The sequence below is a fragment of the Giraffa tippelskirchi genome, chromosome 5, assembly GCF_054371585.1.
Source record: "Giraffa tippelskirchi isolate mGirTip1 chromosome 5, T2T-mGirTip1v1.2.pri, whole genome shotgun sequence".
NCBI lineage: Eukaryota > Metazoa > Chordata > Mammalia > Artiodactyla > Giraffidae > Giraffa > Giraffa tippelskirchi.
Window position 1 is genome coordinate 143,348,815 of NC_137279.1, and position 26,306 is coordinate 143,375,120.

General features: G+C 39.8%; 1 protein-coding gene across 5 annotated transcripts in view; it reads right to left on the reverse strand.

Annotated features, from left to right (window-relative positions):
* AK5 (adenylate kinase 5) overlaps positions 1–26,306 on the reverse strand; it is a 261,470-nt gene that overhangs the window by 48,659 nt on the left and 186,505 nt on the right. For all 5 annotated transcript variants that reach the window (XR_014054135.1, XR_014054134.1, XR_014054133.1 and 2 more), the window contains exons 9-10: positions 18,144–18,186; positions 15,804–15,848 (exon numbers count right to left, since the gene is read on the reverse strand). Coding sequence is in view for 2 of the 5 variants with exons in the window: in XM_081491864.1 (XP_081347990.1) it covers positions 15,804–15,848; positions 18,144–18,186 (88 nt within the window). In the remaining 3 variants the exon portion in view is untranslated. The remainder of the gene's footprint in view (positions 1–15,803; positions 15,849–18,143; positions 18,187–26,306) is intronic.

The following is a 26,306-nucleotide window of genomic DNA, read 5'->3' on the forward strand; positions in this document are numbered from 1 at the left end:
AGAGTTCCTGAATCAGTATTCCCTGTCACACTATGATCTTAGGCATGCATTAAATGATTATAATAGGCAATTTATAAACTGAACTTCTCCTTTCTATTTTTTCCTCCTTTTATATAAAATCATTTTTGTCTACTGTACATAGTTTTATGAACCTCTGGGGTTGAGGCCTTGAAATTTACAGTTTTAGAAAGTTCTCCAGGGAAATTATATATATCCTGGCAGTATGTGTAAGGAAAAAAGGATATATTAAGGGATGGGTAAAGGGATGGATAGAGGGACAGATAACTGATAAAATAGTTATTGTAAATGTTAATTGTAAAATCAAGACTATGAGTTTACAAGCATTCATTATAAGATTGTTTCAGCTTTGCTGAATGTTTGAAATATATTCATAATGAAAAAGATCTTCAAAAAAATTCCCCAGGTCATTCTGATTGTTAGTTTGTTTTGAACTTCTGGATTAGATAATCTAAGGAAGGCAATTTGCTGTGAATACCCCAGTGGTTGCTGCAGGGGGTCTGTAATGTTGATCTTTCTTTTAATATTTACAATGTAATACTGTGGAGATAATGGTTCTATCATGACTGAATATTTGCTATCAGTTCAGCTCAGTTCAGTTCAGTCCAGCCGCTCAGTCATGTCCAACTATTTGCGACCCCATGGACTGCAGCACGCCAGGCCTTCCAGTCCATCACCAACTCCTGGAGCTTGCTCAAACTCATGTCCATCGAGTCAGTGATGCCATCCAACCATCTCATCTTCTGTCGTCCTTTTCTCCTCCTGCCTTCAGTCTTACCCAACATCAGGGTCTTTTCCAGTGAGTCAGTTCTTTGCATGAGGTGGCCAAAGTATTGGAGTTTCAGCATCAGCACCAGTCTTTCCAGTGAATATTCAGGACTGATCTCCTTTAGGATGGACTGGTTGGATCTCCTTGCAGTCCAAGGGACTCTCAAGAGTCTTCTCCAACATCACAGTTCAAAAGCATCAATTCTTCAGGGCTCAGCTTTCTTTATGGTCCAACTCTCACATCCATACATGACTACTGGAAAAACTATAGCCTTGACTAGATGGACCTTTGCTGGCAAAGTAATGTCTCTGTTTTTTAATATGCTGTCTATATTGGTTATAACTTTTCTTCCAAGGAGCAAGTGTCTTTTAATTTCATGGCTGTAGTCACCATCTGCAGGGATTTTGGAGCCCAAAAAATAAAGTCTCTCACTGTTTCCATTATTTCCCCTTCGATTTGCCATGGAGTGGTGGGATTGGATGCCATGATCTTAGTTTTTTGAATGTTGAGTTTTCAGCCAGCTTTTTCACTCTCCTCTTTCACTTTCATCAAGAGGTTCTTTAGTTCTTCCTCACTTTCTGCCATAAGGGTGGTGTCATCTGCATATCTGAGGTTATTGATATTTTTCCTGGCAATCTTGATTCCAGCTTGTGCTTCATCCAGCCTAGCGTTGCTCATGATGTACTCTGCATATAAGTTAAAAAAGCAGGGTGACAATATACAGCCTTGATGTACTCCTTTCCCAGTTTGGGACCAGTCTGTTGTTCCATGTCCGGTTCTAACTGTTGCTTCCTGACCTGCATACAGATTTCTCAGAAGGCAGGTAAGGTGGCCTGGTATTCCCATCTCTTTCAGAATTTTTCACAATTTGTTGTGATCTACACAGTCAAAGGCTTTGGCATAATCAGTAAAGCAGAAGTAGATGTTTTCCTGGAATTTTTTTGCTTTTTTGATGATCCAACAGATTTTGGCAATTTGATCTCTGGTTCTTCTGCCTTTTCTAAATCCACCTCGAACATCTGGAATTTCATGGTTCACATGAAATTCTGGCATGAGCCTGGCATGGAAAATTTTGAGCATTACTTTACTAGCGTGTGAGATGAGTGCAATTGTGCAATAGTTTGAACATTTTTTGTCATTGCTCTTCTTTGGGATTGGAATGAAAACTGACTTTTTCCAGTCCTGTGGCCACTACTGAGTTTTCTAAATATCTGCTATAATGGTTAATAAGAATCCCCACTGGCTTATCAAAATCAATGCCATCCCTTCTGTTGCAGATGAGGGATTCTTTTAGTTTTCTGGGCATCAAGCTGGAGATACTGGGAGCCAGACTGTGAGCCTATTTCATACCAATGGAGTGGGTCAGAGACAAGTTCAAGAGGTGACTGCAGACTATTCAGATAAAGATATTTCGTTCACAATGTTTGATATTTGACCCTAATAAGTATCTATCCTGTATATTTTGTTTGTAATAATTCATTTAATCTTAACAACAATGTGAAGTAGGTGCTATTTGTAACTCTTTTATACAAATGAAAAAACTATCCCCAAGGGCCAGCTTGACCTTGGTAGCCACTAAGCTCTATAGCCTCTCATATGTAAGGCCATTCTGGGAATCAGACTGGCCTACTTTCAGAAAAGTACTGCACAGTCTTCAGTCACCAGGCAGTGGGTTTTCATCATGGACTAGTAGGGTTGCCAGCTGAAACACAGACTCTCCAGTTACACTAAACATTATCATTGCTTATCTAAATCCAAACTTAATTGTGTCTAATATTTTTATTTATTAAATCTGGCAACTCTGTCAGGGCCCACCAGTTAATTAACTTAGAGACTTTTGGGAGACATAATTTTATCTCTGTTCTGACAACTCTAATAGTTTGTGATTCTGTGATTCATTCAGCTAAAACCATCACAGCCTTAGTGAGACATGTGAAATGTCTAATTAAGACAAGACTCTGAAACTGGATTCCATGACTCTACCTCTTACGTAGACAAGGGAGGCTCAGGTCTTGGGGGAGAGGAAGTCACAGGCTCTATGAAGGTGATTCTTAAACATTTACATCCCATGATGCTCCTACAGCTCATAGCACCCCAACCTCGCCTCATCCAAACAGAGACAAGAATTCCAAACTGCTCATGAGTAAATGCCACTAAAAGCCCTGTCCTTCACATTGCGACCTCCATGGCCTATTCCAGACACAACTCATCACACTTACAGATGGGTGCCATTTAACAGTGGCTTCCTCAGGCTCTGCTTGCTTGCGTTTATGAATTCTTGGACTTCATACTCTTCCAGAATACTCTTCTTCCAAAATCTTCTTAAACTTATCAAGCCACCTTTCCCCCTATCTTGTAACCCTTTCACCTATGATAGTAGACATGCATTTAAATACTATAATATGCAATTTATAAACTCAGCTTCTCCTTTGTATTTTTTCCTTCTTTTATATAAAGTCATTTTTCTCTACTGTATAAGAAATACATGCTCCTTATTGAAGATTTAGACAACTCAGAAAAGTGAGAAAATGAAAAATCTCCCATAGTATCACTATCCAAATGCAGCTGCCCAAAATGCATTTTGCTTTGTTTCTTTGCAGCTTTTTTTCCTGCACATGATTTTCTGGTTTGGTTTTCAATGGGAATATGTCTGCTTTGATATTTTCCCTCTTTGGGCTTTTGCAATCTCATCTGAAAATGAGCTTGTTGGATTAGATAAATTCCAAGGTCATTTCCAACACTACTATTCTGTTTTTATCTTTATCAGAGAACTTGGAGACTATTTGTGCTTGGGGTCTATTTTTGTACTGTAAAAGGAAGTGAGAATATTTAAGACAGGTAGGAACATTTGTTGTGGATGTTAGTTGGATTACATCTGGGGTTTTGTGTTCAATTGTGGGCCATACCACAGAAATTGGATGTTTTACAAACTGTGATGAGAATATAAATTTGGTGGAACGTTTCTAGAAGGCAATTTGGTAATATAAATCAAAAGTCTTAAAAGTTTTCAGGTCAGTGGATTTATCCTAAGAGGAAACATAATGGTTTTGTTACACAGATATTCACAATATTTTTATTTTATTTTAATTAAAAATTTTTTATTTTTAAATTTTATTTTTTTGGCTGTGCTGTGCAGCATGTGGGATCTTAGTTCCTCAGTCAAGGATCTAACCTGTGCCCCCTTTGTTGGAAGTGCAGAGTCTTAACCACTGGATTGCCAGGGAAGTCCCCACAGCATTTTTAATTAATTAAAAAATTTTTGGTAAAATGCATGACATTAAACTGAATACATTATAATATAGCAATACAAAGAAATAGTATGTGGTCATTAAAATGATATATTGAAAGAAAACAGATAAAAACTAATACAGTGTGATTCCATTTATATAAAGTTCAAAAGTATCTATGACATTCTTTGCAGGGGGCTGTGAATAGAAGAGGGCATAGGGGACACAGCCAATAGACCACCAGGGAAGCCCCCTCATTATATTTTATTGAAAGTTTCTGGGATGGAGAAATATCTCCTCCCTCGCCTTCTATGACATCATTTGCTGTTGTTTTCTGCTCTCTTCTCTTTCATTCTCTGGCTCTGGCACAGGTATTTCCAAGCCTCCAGATCTCGAATTTCTTCTAGCCTCCCTCTACTCAAGCCCCCTGGGTGATCTCTCCTGCATACATGGCCTCACCTAACATTGCTGTCCTGCTGAATTCCATGCCTCTATCTACAGCCAGAACTTGCATTCTGGGTACCAGATCTCAAAAACCTCTTGCTTAATGGACATTACTTCTAGATGTCCCATTAGCATCTCAATTTTGAAATGTTTAAAACTGAACTCTTTATGACTCCCCCAAATCCACTTCTTCCCGCATTCCTTATCTCCTTGAATGGCATCTCTTGCCACTTTCCACCCCCTCACCTCTGGGGCTCCCTCTTGCACACTTGCTCCCTCTCTGTACCGTAGGCCCATCCCAAGTTTTTTTCCCACTTGCACTTGGCCAATTCCTTTTCTCCCTCAGGGCACAGTTCTGATGTCCCCTCTCCACCCCATCACCCCCACTTCACCTTTCTCTCCATCACCTATGCTTCTGTCATTGCATGTACCAAGCAGTGCTGTTTCTTTGTCACCTTTCTACAACACAAGCTCCTTGAGACTAGGAAGCCTTGCCTCTCATCTTTGTAAGCTTAAGTCTATCATTTTGTTGATATATAGCAGAAACTCAAAAAATATGTCAAATGAACTAATGAAAGTAACCCAAAAATATATATATACCTAATTTAAGAATTTAGTATAGTGGCAAGGGAACAGATTTATCATTAGGGGAGTTTAAGCAACCCTCTTAAAGTCTATGTATCATTTAGCTTAGGCTATTTTCTTTCACCTCCATACTGAATCATTGTTTGAGATTAATATGGAGTCAAGGTGATCCACCTAAACCAGAAAAAACCCCAGAAGCACCAAGCTTCCTCAGGTCCAACCAGCATCAAATCTTCAAATATTTGCTAGCTGTTGCCCTTGGCCTTCTGAAACAGTTTTCATGGGGCTCACAAAAAGATACTCACAATATGTCTTAGTAAACAACGCAATGTATATTCTGAAATCATTGTGCTTTGGGAGGGATTCGGTAATGATTCAAATAACTTCATGGGTTCAAATTGCTTTCTTTTTTGAAGTTAATACAGAATTTCATTAGGTATCACCTCACACTGGTCAGAATGGCTATCATCAAAAAATCTACAAACAATAAATGCTGGAGAGGATGTGGAGAAAAGGGAACCTCTTGCATAGTTGGTGGGAATGTAAATGGATACAACCACTTTGGAGAACAATATGGAGATTTTTTAAAAAACTAGGAATCAAACTACCATATGACCCAGCAATCTGACTCCTGGGCATATACCTTGAGAAAGCTATAATTCTAAAAGACATATGTACCCCAGTGTTAATTGCAACATTATTTACAAGTCAGGACATGGAAACAACCTAAATTTCCATTGACAGATGATGGATAAAGATATGGTAATATATACAGTGGAATATTACTCAGCCATAAAAAGAAATGAAATTGGGTCATTTGTAGTGATGTGGATGAACCTAGAGTCTGTCATACAGAGTAAAGTAAGTCAGAAAGAGAAAAATAAATATTGTATATTCATGCATATGTATAGAATCTACAAAAATGCTACTGATAAACCTATTTACAGGGCAGAAATAGAGATGCAGACATAGAGAATGGGCTTGTGAACACAGAGGGGGAAGGAGAGGGTGAGATGAATTGAGAGAGTAGCATTGACTTACATGCACTATCATGTGCAAAACAGATAGCTAGTAGGAAGCTGCTTATAACACGAGGAGCTCAGCTTGGTGCTCAGTGACGACCTAGAGGGGTGGGATGAGGGGTGCAGGAGGGAGGCTCAAGAGGGAGCGGACATATGTTTACATATAGCTGGTTGATGCTGTTGTACTGTAGGAACTAATACGACATCGTAAAGCAATTATACTCCAATTAAAAGAGTAAAATTAAAAAAGTGCTTTTACAAAAAAATGGAATTTCACATAACTGGGAGAGACATAGCTGGGGCACTCAGAGGTCTTTTTCATCGATATGCATTTGTTATTATTTTGTCATTGTTTTCAGACATCAATAGCTAGATATAAAGGAACAAAGTAAAACAGAAAATTGAAATACTTATTAAAATAATTATGGCAAACTCTTCCCTCATCTACCTTATTCTTACAACTTCACCTAGATTTTGGCCTCCTCATTATATATTTACATATGCTTCTAGAGCATGTGCTTTGAAATCTGAAAAACTTGTTTTGAGAGGAAAGTTACTTAACCTTCTTAAACCTCCATTCCTTCAACTGTAAAATGGGGAAGAGTATGAGTACTGATGATTGGTCTGAGGATTAAATAAGATAATATGTATAGAGATGCCACAGTGTATGGAACATAGTAAGTCCCCATTATATGTTAGTTTTAATATTGCTATGAGGTAAATAAAATAACTATTTTTGAGGTAGAAGATGGGAACTTTGGCTTATTCAGTTGCCTTCACACTTCATTTCCTTGGGGCCATGTCTCTGTTGTACATGCTTCCAGTTGAGAAAACAGTTGGCAATGCATCACTTCATTGGCTACTCAGACTTGGGGTGAACAGAGACCAGTATTATTTTGCCATGTAAAAGAAATCCAGAGAGGCTAGGAGGGGGGTGGCCAAGATGGCAGAGTAGAAGGACCCTAAGCTCACCTCCTCTCATGAGCACACCAAAATCATAACACTCTGCAGAATGACCATTGTTGAAAAAGACTTAATCCTACCAGAAAAGATCCACTACAGCTAAAGACATAAAGACAGAACCATGATGAGACTGTTGGAGGCGCAGGCTCAAGATATAATAAAATCTCATACCTTCAGTGGACAACCCACAAATCGGAGAATAATTTTGTTATAGAGAGGCTAAGGGATAGGTTCAAGGGCACACACGGCTTGGACACAAACACAGTACTTTGGGTGTTCTCTCATCACCAGTGCTGGGTTTTGAGTCTGTAGTGTCTGCCATTGTCCACTGATCATTCTCCGTGAGTCTTGGAACAAGCAAAAGGGGGCTTTCAGTGAGTTAAGCCTGAAGACATGGCCTTGACTGAATGAACAGGCTCAGTACCTAAAACTTCACCAAGTGACTCTGTCTGTGAATTAATGACATTTTCAAAAAGATCTCAATAAGTGGGTAGGGAGACAGTGAGTATGAGGCTGTGAGATCTCCTTCACTTTACCTGGTAAAACTTAACTCACCTGTGCTTTTTCCTTTGTTAGCAATAATTAGTCCTTCTGGAGGACTCCATTAACTCAGTGACATTTTTATTTCCTTTGAGGAAATAATTTTAAAAACACGGGAAAAAACCCTTATGCCATGTCATGCAGTGTTCCAAGGATTGTTTAATGTCTCTTTGAACCTCACAGTTCTTTAAGTATAGTGAGCCCTTTATTAATTTGATCTGTTTAAGTGAAGAAAGTGTTTTGTTCTAGTCAAACCATACTTAGGAGTTTTTTGCAGTGAAAAGGTTTATATAATTAAGTAGGTTCATTGTCAGCACACAATGCCTGCATTTCTCCAACATTAGAAAGATATCCATTGGTGTGTAAATGCATCTGAGGTTGTCTGGGAAAGTGGCCCAATGCTTCTCTTCCATTACTTCCATCTTGAATGGCCTGGACTTTGAAAATATAGGTATTGGTCAGAGTGAGTGTTAACACTCACCTGGGCCCCTTCAGGGGAGAAAGAGCTGTGGCGATCACACGACTATGTCTAGAATGGCATGCTCTCTCACAGTTAGGGCAGCCGGGCCTTGGAGTCACATGGGAATATTTCTCTGCGTGAACCCAGCCTAGCTCATGAGTTGCCTGTTTTTTCTTCATCGTGGAAACTCAATCAAGTCTGGTGTGGGTTTTCTTAGTCTAATCCAGTGATTTCTGATAACCCTGATAGTCCAGTTCTTTGTGTCCTCCTCCCAACTCCTATGTTAAATCCTAAAGGCCCATGTGATGGTATTAGGAGGTGGGGCCTTTGGGAGGTGTTGAGGTCATGAGGGTGGAGCCTTCATGAACAGGATTGTTGTTGTTTAGTTGCTAACTCTTGTCTGACTCTTTTGTGATCCCATGGACTGTAGCCTGCTGGGCTCCTCTCTCCATGGGATTTTCCAGGCAAGAATAGCAGATAGGTTTCCATTTCTTTCTCCAGGGGACCTTCCTGACCCAGGGATCTAACCCATGTCTCCTGGATTGCCAGGCACATTCTTTACCATTGAACCACCAGAGAAGCCCCATGAATAGGATAAGTGGTAAAAAATCCACCTGCCAAGCAGGAGATGCAAGGGACGTGGGTTCGATGTCTGGGTCTGGAAGTTCCCCTGGAGGAGGAAATGGCAACTCACTCCAGTATTCTTGCCTGGAATATTCCATGGACAGAGGAGCCTGGTGGACTACAGTCCATGGGACCACAAAGAGTTAGACAGGGCTGAGCACGTATTATATTACCAACTAATAAATTAATAAGCATTATGTTATAAACCAACAACATAACATAATGAAGAGGTGAATAATTTGGAGTCAGACATGACTTAGGGACTAAACAACAATAATCACAGTTAAGCTATTATCTATTATTTGGGGCTTCCCTGGTGGCTCAGAGGCCACAGAGAGCTCCCTAGCCCCTTCCACCATGTAAGGACACTGTGAGAAGATGGATGTATAGGAACCAGGAGATGGGTTCTTGCCAGTCACTGAATCTGTTGATGTTCTGATCTTGGATTTCCTGTCTCTAGAACAGTGAGAAATAAGTTTCTGCTTTTTAGTCTATGGTATGTTGTTATAACAGCCCAAGTAGACTTAGGCAAGCTCAAAGTTCAGTCTCCAAGTTAGGGCTGTCTCCCATTTGGAGGCTTTTCTTTGCTCTTCCTCTAGTCCTAGTCTTGCCAGTGCTGTTGGTCCCTGAGGTGTGTCCCCTCTTACCTTCCATTCAGCCCCCGCTCTGGAGTCTCCTGCTGGACCTCTTGATGTATTCCTCTTTCCCAGTTCTAACAAGCACCCACACTTTCCTTTCAAGCCTCCCTTGCACCACTGGGTGCAGAGAAACATTCAGAACCTTTCCAGGCCCACAGGAGCCCAGAGAAATGGGGACTTTCAGTAGATGCACCCCTTTTCCCTGACCACTTACTCCCATTTGTAAGGTTATTTGCTTTTCAAAGGGCAAGTAAAAACAAGGCACAAGGGACTATTTTCCTCCAAGATCTTCCAAACCCTAAGTTTGGGGTTTCATATAGCTGCTCAACAACACTCCCCCAAATCCAATTAACCGTAGGGTTCTCAAAGTGTGGTTCACAGCCTCTGGTCCCCTGTTTTCATTACAACACTAAGAGGTTATTTGCTTTTCACTGATGGTGAAAAAAGCACTGGCTGTAAACCTGCGGTGCCAATAAAAGCCAATTATTCCAGTATTCTTCACCACCATAAACTCACAGTGAAAGAAAGAAAGAAAAAAAAATTGCCAGTTTTTACTTAAGAATGCCCTTGATGATGCAATGAAAAAGTTTAATTTTGACCCTTAAGTACTTGTCACTGTAATATTTTGTGTGACAAAATGGGAAGACGTGTAGGTACTTCAGTACACCAGGTACGTTTAATGGTTTTCTCAAGAAAAGCACTGTGTGATTGTTTGAGCTGTGGAACAAGTTGTTTTTTTTAGTTGAACGCCATTTTTACCTTCTGAAAGACTGAATAACAGATAAAATTCTGGCAGACATTTTCTAGAAAAGTAAGTCACTTCAAGGAAAACAAATGGCAGCATCTTTGCTAATGATAAAATCCAAGCTTTTGACCCTGGATCCACCACTTATTAGCAAATTACTTAACTCTGATGTCTTACTTGAAAAGTAGGATGGTGATAATATTCCAGAGAGGGGATACAAGTAAGTATTGAGCAAGATAACATTATAAAGCATTTTATACAGTGCCTGCTGTATGTTAAGTAAGTGTGCAATAAATATTGGTTTCTATTATAGCTCCATCAGGTTAAAATAATCAGGTTTGGTTTCCATTTGTAATTTGACCAAATACCTTAGTCAGTTCCACCAAAAATGTTAACCTGATCTCCAAGAAAATCCTTGCTAAAAATTAGATTTATTCTTGTTCTTTAATAAGAGGTCAACTGTGAAATCACAATAGACCACAGTCAAATAGTGACAGACATTGAGATAATAGATTTTAAGCAAAAATTCTCATTTGTCAAATCTTCCTCCAGGAAGTAAATAGGACAAGTTGGGCCGTGGTTAGAAAATGCACCGAGTAACACAAAATATTATACAAGTACTTCCCAAAGCTTACTCTTTAAAAGCAGTGGATGAACACCAATATCAAAATACACAAGGCCAACTGTGTTCCTGCTTTCCTGAAAGCCACAGCCATTGAATGATGTCTTGATTATTATGCTAGTAGGCTCTCACTTCACCTGTAACATTAGATGGTTGTCCAAACTGAAGCACTTCTACCAAGGCTTTGGGTAGGGATTGATGGGAATTTAGGCTATGTTACATTTGGGAAATAGGCAGGCCATGAAAAGCAGAGAAGAGTAAAAGAAGCCAAAATAGATTGGATAATAGCAAGATAATGATCGAGAGATTTAAAACAGAAAAAAGGAAAGAAATGTACCAGAAAAGGTTGTGAAAAACTGTAGGAGCCTGTTAATGGGATGTCATGAGGCTTTTTATGATATTTTTACATTTTCCAAATAATTTTCTGTTTTTGACAATGATCGCATCCCAGTCTTGTACATCAGCATTGTCCTTATATCTTGTTTGTGAACAACCTTAGAATCTTATTCAAGCCTTTTGATCATCAGACTTTATCCTGTGAGATCCCTTATCTGTTCTTTGAAAGGCATTTCTCTATAAATAGATAACAGAACTGCCTTCTTCATGAACAAAGAGGTTGTAATAGTCACACAACATTCAAAGGGTTAACTAGGTCCATCCTTGTCACTTTTCCCTTTGGTCCAGACGATACACTCTCCCTGAACACTTTTTTGACTCAGATGGCAGGCAGTGCAATTACTTGTCCCCACTTAAAACTATTCTGCATCAACGTCACTCATTATCAGAGAAATGCAAATCAAAACCACAATGAGGTATCATTTCACACCAGTCAGAATGGCTGCTATCCAAAAGTCTACAAGCAATAAATGCTGGAGAGGGTGTGGAGAAAAGGGAACCCTCTTACACTGTTGGTGGGAATGCAAACTAGTACAGCCACTATGGAGAACAGTGTGGAGATTCCTTAAAAAACTGGGAATAGAACTGCCATATGACCCAGCAATCCCACTGCTGGGCATATACACCGAGGAAACCAGAATTGAAAGAGACGCGTGTACCCCAATGTTCATCGCAGCACTGTTTACAATAGCCAGGACATGGAAGCAACCTAGATGCCCATCAGCAGACGAATGGATAAGGAAGCTGTGGTACATATACACAATGGAATATTACTCAGCCATTAAAAAAAATACATTTGAATCGGTTCTACTGAGATGGATGAAACTGGAGCCCATTATACAGAGTGAAGTAAGCCAGAAAGAAAAACAACAATACAGTATACTAATGCATATATATGGAATTTGAAAGATGGTAACGATAACCCTATATGCGAGACAGAATAAGAGACGCAGATGCATAGAACAATTTTATGGACTCTGAGGGAGAAGGTGAGGGTGGGACATTCTGGGAGAATAGCATTGAAACATGTATATTATCATATGTGAAACAGAACACCATTCCATGTTCGATGCATGAGACAAGGGCTCAGGGCCGGGGCAATGGGATGACCCAGAGGGATGGGATGGGGAGGGAGGTGGGTGGGGGGTCCAGGAAGGGGAACACATGTAAACCCATGGCTGATTCATGTCAATGTATGGCAAAAACTATTACAATATTGTAAAGTAATTAGCCCCCAACTAAAATAAATAAATTTATTAAAAAAAAAAAAAACAAAAAAACTATTCTGCAAATGAGCAAAAAATAGCCAGCTTGGGGATGGAGAGGAGTTGGTGTTGCTTGTTCTCTGTAAGAAGGCAGCAGCCATATGGTGTAAGTGTCTGATTAGGCTCACAATTAACCTAAAAGCCATCCTGCCAGAAGCAGCTACAACAGCAGCAACCTGCCTGTCAGTTCCAGTCCAGGAATTCTAACTGCTATTTCAGTTGTTATGGAAACTGACCTCACTGCTTCCTAAAAAATTTATTATTCCAGCAAATATTAGTCATTCTGGGGCATCTAAACGAGTGATGCAGACACACGGATGGAGGAGCACAGAGGTGGAAGGCTAGAGATTAGAGAAGACCTCACAGAGACAGGCTTCCCTTGTTCTCAGCTGGTAAAGAATCCGCCTGCAATGCGGGACACCTGGGTTTGATCCCTGGGTGGGAAGATCCCCTGGAGAAGGGAAAGTACCCACTCCAGTATCTGGCCTGGAGAATTCCATGGACTGTGTAGTCCATGGGGTCACAAAGAGTTGGAAACGACTGAGTGACTTTCACTTCACACAGAGACCTGCCTGACCTTGGGGCAGGATTAGCCAGGGGAGAAGACATTTTAAGAGAGAGGGCTGGCAAAAGCAAGGGAACATCCAGAGATAATAGCGGTGCAGGTGGGATTGGGGTTGAAGACTCATGTGGGTGGAGTGGAAAAGGGGAATCTGACTCTTGTGGATTAAAGCTCATCAAAATTGTTACGGGTGTATCGACGACATCCTGAGTATTTTTATGAGCTACAAATTGACCTGCAATAATACAGCCTTAAAATACCATCCTGCCATCTGCTGAGAAAGTACTGTTGACCCTTGAACAACGGGCGGGGGGCAGGTTAGAGGTGCTATATGCCAACTCCCCCACCCCCCGCCACACAGTTGACAATCCATGTATGACTTTGATTGTCAGCTCTCTGAATACTTGGTTCCTGTGACTCCATGATTCTGAATCCGTGGATTTAACCAACCTGGGCTAGGTAATACTGTAGTATTTACTATAAAAAAAAAATCAGTGCATAAGTGGTTCTGGGCAGTACAAAGCTGTGCTATTCAAGGCTTAACTGTATTTAGAACAAAGGTGTTAATTTTCAAGCAGAATCCAGTAAACAGCCTAGAAGAACTATCTTTTTTTCTTTTATTGCAGTTGCTTGGTACCTTCTACAGTGAAAACAGTAAGCTGAAATCTTTTTTTACTGTAACAGTGACTGAATAACAAGTTGAAGTTCAGGAGAGTTTGGTTGATATATATACATATAAAAACAAATCCTTTATTCAGGGAAGCAGTTCTTAGTGTGGTCTGTGGACCCTTGAGGGTCTTAAGGTTTCTCTGATGGCATATTTATATCATACTATTTCATTTTCTGAAGGGCACAAAGCTTAGTAACAGATCAGCCGAGATCTTTAGCTAGACCTGGCTAGATTGAAGCAGTATTTGAAAATACAGTTGAAATTCAACTATAGTGCTAAACAACAGGTGAATCTGAAATAACATTATTCCCAGAGACAATAACAACAACCACAAAATATGCTGTACTATTTCTAAAAGCTTCTTTTTGGACCACATTATTAAAAATACAGACTTCTATGTGATATTAAAGACTCAACCTTTGCATTCCTGAGTTTAGCAAGTTTAGAAAGTCTCCCCTCTTCCTAATTTGGCCCCCAAGATAAAAGCTGAACAGAAAAAGTATAATTTATTGTGTATAGTCTAGATGCCAAGGTAATTAATTAAAATTTGTGTGGGAAGGGGAATTTCCTTCGAGATTATGATGATGAGCTCCTCTTCAGTAAGGAGTAGATATAATGTACTTCAACTTTCTGAAAAGAATGTAAAGTAAGTGCAGCAACAGTCCATCCATCTCCCTGGACTAAGGTCAGCTAGAGACAAGCAGGTCAGAAACAGAACTCAGTTGAGCTTAAGAATTCTCAGTACTTAGACACACTGTTCTCTTGGCTAGAAATCGTCTTCCTCTCACCTCCTACTAATCTTTTCAGTCACCCATCGCTTCCTTTAGTTGCTTGCTTAAATGTCACTTCCATAGGGCCTTTCTTGATTACCCATTTTTTACCCCAAACACTCCACCCAGCTTGTTCTCTGTTTCAACTCTTTGTTTCCTTCCTGACGCTTTTCAAGGTTTGTGATAATAATTTAATTAGTTCTCCTTTTCCTCTGAGATGGAAGCTCTGTGATCCCTGCTCACTGTCCAGCACAGGTCCAATATTCAGTAAGTAGCTGATGGGTTATTCAACACGGTGGACGGTCTGGGGTGGCAACCCACAGAAATTGGTGGTGGGATGTGGAAGGCCCTGGAATGGGGAACTACAGCCATGGACCCTGGTCTCCTTTCTGCCACTAGTTGTTAGAATGATGTTGATCAAATCCCTTAAAGTTTCTGGGACTCAGTTTCCTCAACTGAAAATGAGGGAGATGTACTGAGAGATTTCCAAGGAAGCATCCTGCCTTCAGGGTGTAAGATTCTAAGTATATCTGATTATATATATTTCTAGGGTGCTGATAACTGGTTTTTTTTTTTTCCCCACTCACTGAGGAGGTGTGGACCTTTTCATTATTTCTGAATAGAAATAGGTATTTTCTGAAAAATGTACAGGTGGGTGTATTAACTTTTCTGTAGACTTCAGGAACTAGAAGGAAAAGCACTAAATTTTTGGAGGTTCTCTGACAATACTTTGTCCTATTCTATGTAGTTTTAATGCTGCACAACTAGAGCCACTTATTCCCATGAGAAAAACTGGAAATCTGGCTCTCACACTAATTAGCTCTATGACTTTAGACAAGTTCCTTAAACTTCTGAGGCTCACTTTTCTTGTCTGTGTAATAGATATGTAATAGGGATGGACTACCAACCTATAGGATTGTGTAAGGATTAAAGGAGATAACTTGGAACTTGATAAGCATTCAGAAAATGCTGCTTAAACTCAAATGAATTTTATCCCATAATGAGTTTCCCAGTGAGTTTCACTGTACAAGAGCATAAAACAAACAAGATTGTTTTTGTTGTTAGCTACATGGAATGCAGGGTATGGTTATTAAGGTATATTTGAATACGCGGTCACTGATGTATATAGTTCAGGGAGGAACAGATCATTGTTCAAACAGAAAAGGTGTTAGATTTTAACAGCTGGCATCCTCTTACCCATGGGATTATAATATATTTTATTGTCAAAGAACTAAACTCAGGAGTTTGCCATTCCTTAGACTCCTACTTTGTCTCCTACTACTCCTACTTTGCTGAAAAGACACAAAGCCAGAGCAATATAAAACTGTAAAAATGAAAGGAAAAATATGGAATCCTCAGGCGTATAATCTTGACTAAAAAAGGTGCAAGGCTTCAAAAACGGTTGAGAAATGAATAGTCTTTCTTCTTTACCACATTGTTATTATCAGCAGTTACATTTGAAAATTTGAGAGCTGTTACTCACCAATCATGAAAATAATTTTACACTTTTTCAAGTCTTCCATGAAACCTTTAAAATAAGAATAATTTAAGTTATACAGCAAGAAAAACTGTATTGAAACCCTGGTTTTATAATGTATAGTATAGTATTATATAATATTCTATTCTGTATTATAGTATACAGTATTATCTATATCTATACATAATACATATAGAATAGAGCATAGAGATGAAACAAAAATTACAAAGGTGGTGAGTGAGAACTAAATCTTGGGAGCCACTGCTTTAAGACAAAGAAATGATTAGAGATTTTTGGCAAAGTGCGAAACTCTATGGAGTCTGTGGAGCCCTAAAAGATTTCCAGTTGTCATGTGGTGTCAGGAGGTGTTTATTTATATACACAATGCTACATTTTGGCAGGAACCCACTATTAATTGAGTGAAAGGCCCAGCTCCATCAGAGAGAGACAGAGACAGAGAGAGGGCGCAGTGGGAGGGGCAGAGAATGGTGCATGAAGAACTGAGTTGAGGGTAGAAGAGGAAGAAGACAAGGGAGAAAGAGCTGGAAACAGAAGAAAGAAGTGAAGTTGGGGGTCTTTGGAACCATTTGTTTTTCACACTAAAGGGCTTTTTGTTATTTTATTTTTTTAAATTAAACAGATGCTTCATTCTCTTTACAGAATAGCCCATGGTGATGGGAAATTCTATATAATCTGGAGCCTTCTATTAAGGCAATGTGGGAGACCTGATCCCTGAGTTGGGAAGATCCCCTGGAGAAGGGGATGGCTACTCACTCCAGTATTCTGGACTGGAGAATTCCATGGACTGTGTAGTCCATGGGTTCGCAAAGAGTTGGACACGACTGAGTGACGTTCACTTTCACTTTCATTAAGGCAGATAGATTAATGCTCTCAACATGTTGGGCCAAATAGTCATCTCAAGTTCTTCAGACTTTCAGTTTACTTTTTTTTAGTTTACTTTTATGGAGTTGAGCAACTTTTAATCTATTTATAATGTAGGAAAGTGGTTACTATTATTGTTAGTAGTAGTAGTATGGTTCTATATTAGTCCAGTTTTAAAAAAGAATGATGATACATTCAGATAATGTGATCATTACAAATTAAGTTTATATGAAGTTTTTAATGACATGGGAACATGCTTATGTTATGATAATTGCAAAATATTGGAGATAATGTTTGTATATACACATGTATTCTCAACTATGTAAAAATAGGTATATAGACAATACACTGGAATAAAAATAAACCAGAATGTTAACTGTGATTATTTAGAGGTCATAAGGTTTTAGATGGCTCTTATTTTCTACCTTAAAAAAATTTCCACATGAATGTGTGTTAATTCTGTAACCAGGAAAAAAGGAAACTTTATTCAGCTATCAATCAATTCCTCTCCAGTTGGGACTGGGTTGATTATTTGCACTTGGCTCATGTTTAAGTGCCTTTCCCCCATGAATCACCGTGATGTCATTGGGTGACTGCAATCTTCACATACTGCTCTTGCCATTATCATCAAATGACACTCTATCTACCATCTCATGCTCATGGATCAGCAGGATTAGAGCTGGGGTTGTTTAGAAAGCCAATTCACTTACTTGTATGTGCTCACAATCAATGTAAATATATTTCCATGGACCATAATTATAACAACATTTATTACAGAGTGGAAATGTTAGAAGGTAATTTTCCTAGAGCAATCATAAACCTTATCTTCTTTAGACAAAGTCAAATTTGTGTAATTTTCTATTTTCAGTTCCATGTGGAGCTAATAATGGTTTTTTGTTTTTGTTTTTTTTTTTTAGCTTTGGCAAGACTTTTAATGTGACAAAATTATAAAGTAGTATAATTTGGGTGATTCTTAGCTTGTATCCCAATGGTATACTACAGAGGAGCAACCATTATGCAGGAAAAGGACTTTCGCGTTCTAATAAAATTTAAAGAATGTTGAATTAAAGTTAGCCAGTTCTTTTTCCTGCAGGACATGTGGGAGCCTTGCTGTGCTCTTATATATGTGAATCTTCCAAAGAGGATTGGGTGTTGTGTTTTTCAAACATTTTTACCAGTTACAAAGAGCATGAACTCTTTGAGCATCCTCTCTTTACTGAGCATCTTGGAACTCATGTCCTCTGGGAAGTGAGGAAATACATCACTTAGTAAGGCATCACTTTGGTTCTTTACACGGACCAAGAGGGGAGAAATCCAGAATTCCAATCGTAATCATGATCCCTGGCTGAGGGAAAAAAGTACATGCTCTTGGGAGGTTATTATCTCTTAGTGGTGTTTAATAAAAAAGATATGCTCAGAGCTACTAAAATGACAACTTTGGTCTGATGAGTAAAGGAAACTCACCTCCCATGGTGTCTTCTCCAAACACATTTAACTGGTCATCACCCTGTTTATAAAAAAAATCAAAATATTAGATGATAATACCAACAGGCATTGTGCTAAACTTCTTGCCAACATGAATACACTTAACCTTCCAAATGACTCTGTGAAAGAGGTACCATAACTGCCCACCTTTTACAGATGAAAACCATACTTAGATCAAGAAGTTAGCTGCTCAAGGTCACATAGTGAGGAACAAAGCCTGGGCTTCATCCTGGGCTGTTTGTGTCCAGAGTTAATGCTCTTTGTAACTGGTACAATATCATGGCTTTTTTTTCTTTGTGGATAATTACCTGTGGTCAGAGAAGCTGATGTAAAGAAGACAAAACCCTTACGGACTTGAAGCTCACTGTTAGGTAGAGTCACAGCTCTTTCACAAATAACTCCATGATTTACAGCTAGACTTAGCAAACTTTCTGGAAAGCACCAGAGAGTAAACATTTTCAGCATTGGGAGCCATGTGGTCTCACTATTTAACCACCAGCCATAGTTTGCTAATCCCTGAACGAAAGCATGAAATAAAGGAAGTTGGAATGACCAGATTTGATTGCCTCCCTTTAAAATTTTCATTTTAATTTTTAATCAGTTACTCCATTCTCCTTACAGAAAAATACATGGTGTTTGGGGAAAAGTCCAGAAAGAAAATTTGTAAAATGGCATTGGTGATTAATGACTGGTGACCTGAATGAGAAGGAAGTCCAAAAGAGAAAGGATATATGTATATGTGTGGCTGATTCACTTTGCTGTACAGTAGAAACTAACAACAACATAAAGTAACTATAGTCCAATAAAAATTAGTTTTAAAAAAGGTACTGGTGAGATTCCTCACTCCTACCTATGTCTCCATACACTTCATTTTCTCACTTCCTCATTGCTTATAGGTAACCACTCACAGGGTTTTTTTTTTTGGTATCTTTCCACATACACAAAAGTTGACTTCAGGTATCTATAGATACGCTTGAGTATAAGTATAGAATCTTATCACCTCCTTTACACAGAAAGAAGCAAACATTATATATGCACATATGTTTATAAAACACATACTAATCTATGATAATACTATTCTTCCCTTTGCTTTCTCACTTATCAATATATTCTGGAGTAATTTCTGTACCAGTACAGATGTTCTTGGTTACACAGTATTCTACTGTATGGAAGGTACCATGGTTGTTATTATTTCAAACTAGTTCTTTATTGATGGACCACTGAGTTGTTTGCAATCTTGGACTATTTTTGAAAAAGTAGAACAAAGAATAAACTCACATAAATGGCATTTCATACATATATACCTGTAGGATAAATTCCCTGAGAGGGGGCTGTGCAAAGAATAAACATATTTGTAAGTTGATAGATTTTTCCAAACCATTCTCCCTAGAGATTGTATAGTTTTTTCAGGGACAACCTTTGGCTCATATTTTACTCCAGCCTCTTGCCTCTAATTTGCTATGATGTAGGAGTCAGTTAAATGAGGTTGCTGGGTTGCATTAATGCTCCCTTTAGGTAAACTGCCACAAAAGCACTTTGTCTGAAAACAGAGCGTTGTCATCCTTTTTTAGAACATATACCTTCAGGGAACTTTACTGCCTGTCTTCTTAGATTTACCTGTGTATCCAGAGCTATTCCAGGTGATAGAAGATTCAATGGAGTGGTTATTCAAGGACACATTTACATTAATGAACTCCTTTCCATGAAAGAAAAAAAGTCCATTATTCCTCAGTGAGCCTCCCCCTACTTCCATTATTGAGATCATTTCATTTTGCAGCTGGAAGTACAGGGATGGTCTAATCCAATTCTACCATCCCCTGTCCCTATTTTACAGATGAGGAAATTGATAGTTAGCGGTCACATGAGGGGTTCATGGCCATGTCCTTAGTGAGGCCAGGGTTGGGATGAAAACCACATGCCCTACCACATAGCCTGGCTCCTAGAGATTTAGTCCCATCAGCTTAGCTACCATCACGGATCTGTGAGTGTCCTGTTGCTCACATAGCCAAGGGCTTCCCAGGTAGCTCAGCAGTAAAGAATCTGCCTGCCAATGCAGGAGACTCAGGTTCAATCACTGGGTCAGGAAGATGCCCTGGAGAAGGAAATGGCATTCCACTCTAGTACTCTTGCCTGGGAAATCCCATGGACAGAGGAGCCTGGTGGGCTATAGTCTATGGAGTTGCAAAAGAGTAGGACACGATTTAGGGACTGAGCATGTACACACATAGTTACATAGTGAGGAACAAAGCCTGGGCTTTCAACCTGGGCTGTGTGCAGAGTTCATGCTCATGTAACTGCACCATCCCCCTGCAGCTAAAAGCACACAGGGATCTGGTCCCTCCCTCAAGCTGGGATGACTCCGGTACAAGCTGCTCCCCAGTGGTCACCTTGAGATCAAGTTGAAGCTACTACCCAGCGGTCCTCACCTGTGGCCCTCTCCTGCATCTCTTCCTCTCTCCCAAGAGCACACCTAATAATACACTCACAAAAATCTTCATGGAAGGCTCTGCATCTGGGGAAGCCCACTTGAGACAGGGACCTAATTGAAGTAATTACAGTTCATATGTTTACCTAAGATACATTTACAGAGAAAGATGTTCAATAGTCTTTGCTGGAAAAGGACTGTTTAATCAGACTCTAATGATTGCTTTCAAACAACTATTGAATACATTCAGGTGATGTTAAGAGGAGACCCTGAGTCCTCTCCTTCAATTTTCATTATTATTATTGAATTATCAGACTTACACCCACCTTATATACCAAATTGTATCAGATGTTTCCTGTATCTGGCTATCATATCTTGGGAGTTTGTTCAGGATTAATCTGAATTCATAAAACAATGCACCAGGTTATACAAGGGCCTATCTGACCTCTTTGGGGCCTCTTGAGTCTGACCTGTTTATATTCATAGCGCATATTCACAGCCTTCTATTCTGTTTGCCCAAATGCCTCAAATGAGCCCAAGCTTCATTTCCATGGGTGCACTGATAGTGAACAGGCTTCTGGGGTATAGACGTAACTGTCAAAAGCTCTCTCTCAGGAATGTGCTGCCTTGCACTCATTGACACGAAAGCCCAGGTGAATGGGATGTTTGGTTGGAGGGTGTTATTTTCCAGTGATGCTCAATAAACTTCATGATTCCAGTGTGAATCTTTTGTAGAAAAGATTTATCTGAACTTATACACACACACAAGAAACAACTAAAGGCAAACACTTCTGGTTTTGGTGAAAAGATGCCATATAGCCTCCAGAGGCTCTAAGCCTTACCTTCTTTCTTTTCAAATGCTAGTTGTGTTTTGCATAAAAGCACTAATTTTAGAAAGTCAATTATATAAGTTATATAAATTATATAAGGTTATATAAAAGCTGTGTGGATCACAATAAACTGTGGAAAATTCTGAAAGAGATGGGAATACCAGACCATCTGACCTGTCTCTTGAGAAACCTGTATGCAGGTCAGGAAGCAACAGTTAGAATTGGACATGGAACAACAGACTGGTTCCAAATAGGAAAAGGAGTATGTCAAAGCTGTATATTGTCACCCTGCTTATTTAACTTATATGCAGAGTACATCATGAGAAACGCTGGGCTGGAAGAAACACAAGCTGGAATCAAGATTGCCGGGAGAAATAACAATAACCTCAGATATGCAGATGACACCACCCTCATGGCAGAAAGTGAAGAAGAACTAAAGAGCCTCTTGATGAAGGTGAAAGAGGAGAGTGAAAAAGTTGGCTTAAAGCTCAACGTTCAGAAAACTAAGATCATGGCATCTGGTCCCATCATTTCATGGGAAATAGATGGGGAAACAGTGGAAACAGTGTCAGACTTTATTTTTGGGGGCTCCAAAATCGCTGCTGATGGTGATTGCAGCCATGAAATTAAAAGACGCTTACTCCTTGGAAGGAAGGTTATGGCCAACCTAGATAGCATATTTAAAAGCAGAGACATTACTTTGCCAAAAAAAGTACGTCTAGACAAGGCTATGGTTTTTCCAGTGGTCATGTATGGATGTGAGAGTTGGACGGTGAAGAAAGCTGAGTGCCGAAGAATTGATGCTTTTGAACTGTGGTGTTGGAGAAGATTCTTGAGAGTCCCTTGGACTGCAAGGAGATCCAATCAATCCATCCTAAAAGAGATCAATCCTGGGTGTTCATTGGAAGGACTGATGTTGAAGCTGAAACTCCAATACTTTGGCCACCTCATGCGAAGTGTTGACTCATTGGAAAAGACCCTAATGCTGGGTAGGTTGGGGGCGGGAGGAGAAGGGGACGACAGAGGATGAGATGGTTGGATGGCATCACCAACTCGATGGACATGGGTTTGGGTAGACTCTGGGAGTTGGTGATGGACAGAGAGGCCTGGCGTGCTGCAATTCATGGGGTCTCAAAGAGTCGGACACGACTGAGTGACTGAACTGAACTGAACTGATATAAAAGATTTACACAAGCAAAATGTTAAATAAGCCTCTAGGAGAAATGGCTGATAAGGTGTTCATATCCAGTTCCACTGTAGCTGCATCTCCAGTGAGGTGCTCTTGGAGAAAACACAGCCCACTGTTTCTGCCCTGGGTGGCTGTGGGTGCCTCTGGAGGTTACAGCCTTTTACCTTGCTGCTGCTCCATCCACTTAACTCTTTGTCATCTGTAAGTCTGAATGCGTGATTAGGTGTAGGTACAAGGAGACATAGAAGGCTTTCTACATTATTAAGCTAAAATTTGGGGGCATGAAGAAGGATACCAAAACTGAAAAAAACTGACAAAGAGAGACACTACAAATATAGGTACGGATTTATGTAAGTGCCATTTGTGACTCATGAGTATGGAGCCAAGACACAGCCTGCGATGATGTGGTTAATACTGGAGAAGGTGGAAAGAGCTGCGGCAAAACCACTGGCCCCCCCAAACCAACTCAGGTTGCCACATCTTTTGTGCTAGATATTTGATAATAGGTCAGCAATTGATGGCAAGAAATCCTGTGGAAGTGACACATTTAGAAAGTCAGGAAAAGACTGATGGCATTATGAGGGAGCTGGATTTGGACTACATGTGTGTTTTGGTCTCTATCTCTCTTCCCCAGTCATGCCAGATGCAGGAGGAGAGTAAAAGCAACCTGCATTTCAGTTTGCTTCCCTGTGTGGATGTATAGGCAAGAAGCTGCTTCTGCAAGGCTGGATGGATCCTGGTATTTTTTGTCAGAAGAGCAGCTATTTGGTGTGTGTGAATATTTTCCTTTTGGGTTGGTGCTCCTACATCTCCACCTTGAGATATGGATGTTTTTTCATCCCAGTTCCTTGAATCATTGAATTTTTGGTGAGCAAGATCAAAATAGAACAACAGAGCTTCACAGATGGTTCACCAATCGTAAGGCATTACGTTCGTTCTTCAATCTGCTTTGATGGCAACATGGTGTCTGTTCCTGGTTACGGGACCAGGGCATTGTCACAAGCAGATCATGTCATAAGCTGAGGCTGACACTTAAACAGTGCTTTACAGCTCTGGCAGCATTTCTACCAGTATGATCTCACTGGATCCTTGCTGCAACCCTGATAGGAATGATGTAACTGAGGTACTGTGGTACCGCTGGACTGGGATGTGTCAATACTTGCGCTTCCATTGCTGCCCAGAGTTGGGCTGAGAACTGACTTCAGTGCCCTGATACCAAGCTAGATTCTACATCAGCATCCTCTTACTGTGGTCATGTAATCAGGTCCTCTACTGCCCCTCCTTGAGTAGACAGTGTTGATTTTTTTTAAATGCTTTTATATGTATATATATATATATATATTTGGCTGTTCTGGTTCTTCTTTGCTGTGCAGGTTTTTCTGTAGTTGTGGCAAGTGGGGGCTACTTTAATTGTTGTATGTGGGCTTCACATTGTGGTGGCTTCTCTTGTTGCAGAGCATGGGCTCTAGGGTGCCTGGGCTTCAGTAATTGCGGTATTTGGGCTTAGTAGTTGAAGTTTCTGGGCTCCAGAGCACAGGTTCAGTAGCTGTGGTGCATGGGCTTTGGTGCTCCTTCCCAGATCAGGGGTAGAACCCGTGTCTCCTGCAGTGGTAGGTGGATTCTTTTAACCACCAGGGAAGCCCACCAATGTTGATTTTTAAAAATCCTTCTGGGGACCACAAAACAAAACCTCCCCTGGGAAGGAGAGAGAAATAGTAGGTCATTTTGGGAGTGTTTTCCTAGTTCCTGTTTGTTTTAAACAGTGTGTGTGTTTCATGGCATAAAAAATGTGTGGGATTCAAGCATCAAGTGGGATTACGAGAAAGAGGCTTTACATAACAATAAAATGTCATGGTGAAGATTAATTTTTTGCTCCAAAATTCACAAATATTGCAAGGAAAAAATATTTTCTTTCTCTGGCACTGAGCACAGATACCAATCTAGTTTTTTTTTTTTTTAAATCTAAGAAAATGGATTTCAAAGAGATTCTGTAGTTTCTGAGACAATATATGAGGATGCATATTTTCTAACTTCTTCACACTTTGACTAGTACTATGTAGATCATCTACATTCTGGGAAAATCATAAAAGCTAGCATATGAGGATTTTTGATTTAAATTTGTCTAACAACACTATCTCTGCTTATAAGAAGCAACAGCAGTGAAGCAAGGCTGGGGTTGAGGCACACAAGTGTGCTAGAGTTCTCAGAAGGGTTCATCTTCACTGAAAACCAGACTCCTAACAGGAAGAAAGAATAATTTAAAAAGAGCAACCAAAATAGGACCATTTCCCCATTTTGGAACCTGAAAATGAGATTTTTCGATTCTTTTTCTTCATGCCAGTTAAGGAACAAAAGCAACAAAACACCTCACAGGAACAATTTTTAAAATGATTATTGGAACTGCTATGCTATTTGGGTGGTTACTGGGGTGTTTTTTTAACATGTGTGATCTCATCTGATCCCCCAGAAGACACTAGGAGGTAGGCAGGTTTGCTATTTCCTATTTTTCGGATAGGGAAACTCAGGCTCAGAAAGCTTAGGTGGATTGTGCAGGAGGCTACAGCCAGTGGGGTTTCCTGATTCCCCAGCTCATGTGCTACCCCCTCTCCTGCTGCCCAGAAGGAGCATGATGACTTGTCTGTGTGTCAAGTGAGGAGGACAGAGTGTATTGAGTGACTTTACTACATGAGGGTAGGGAATACTTGTCATGTCACATGAATAGACACGAAGGTAGATTCATTTGCTAAAAGAGGGACTGACACTGGATTCTGCTTGTCAAGTGATTTGGAAGTGGAACTCTCAAGTTTTACTGGGAGAACCGTGAATGCAGTTTTGAAATAACTCAGACCTTCAGCTGAAGAATATTGGAAAATGGAACATAGCTTTACTATATCAGCAGGAGGAAGGGAAACTGGTCCTTGAGAAATGCTTTGAGTGTTTACAGTTCTTTTCTAAAGCATGTTTTCATTTAAAGTAATGGGCAATTTAAAAAAAAAGTATGGGAAGTGGTATGTAATTTAGCTGCACCCAAGAATTTATTTTACAGCAACTTCCACTTCTCTTTCACTGAAATCTACACAATTAGAGGTCTGCTTGTTGTGGAAGTACTTGTATAATTGAGTAAACAAGGAGGAAAAAATATAGGGGATGTGAGGCTAGCCTTTTCCCCATCTTATTAAATTGCAGGCTCTCTACATGAACTACTTTAAACAGTGGTTTACAGATCTAGTTCTTGAGGAGGAACGGTATTTTCTTTGTTTATGTATAAATTGAAATGTTGGTGTCTCTAATATGAAATTTTAAAGAAAGAGTCTTTTTCTTGATGTTTTTCTATAAGTTTCTGTTTTCATCAGCTCAAAAATATGCCCAACTCAAGTCACTGCTGGAAGACCATGGAGGAAACACTTGGTCTTGGTTTCACATTCCAGACATGGCCCCAGGGCTGTGCAAGGCTGGTGGTTCAAAGAAGGGAGTCAAGTTCTCATCCTGATTTCATCTCATTTAAAGTGAATGTTGACCATAAAGTCACACCTGACTAGAGTCCTACCAAGGAGAGTTATTCGGCCTTTACCACTTTTGTCTTACCTGCCTTAACTGCCTCCTGAGAAATGTTACCACCTTAGCTGCCTCTTGAGAAATGTGTATGCAGGTCAAGAAGCAACAGTTAGAACTGGACATGGAACAACAGACTGGTTTCA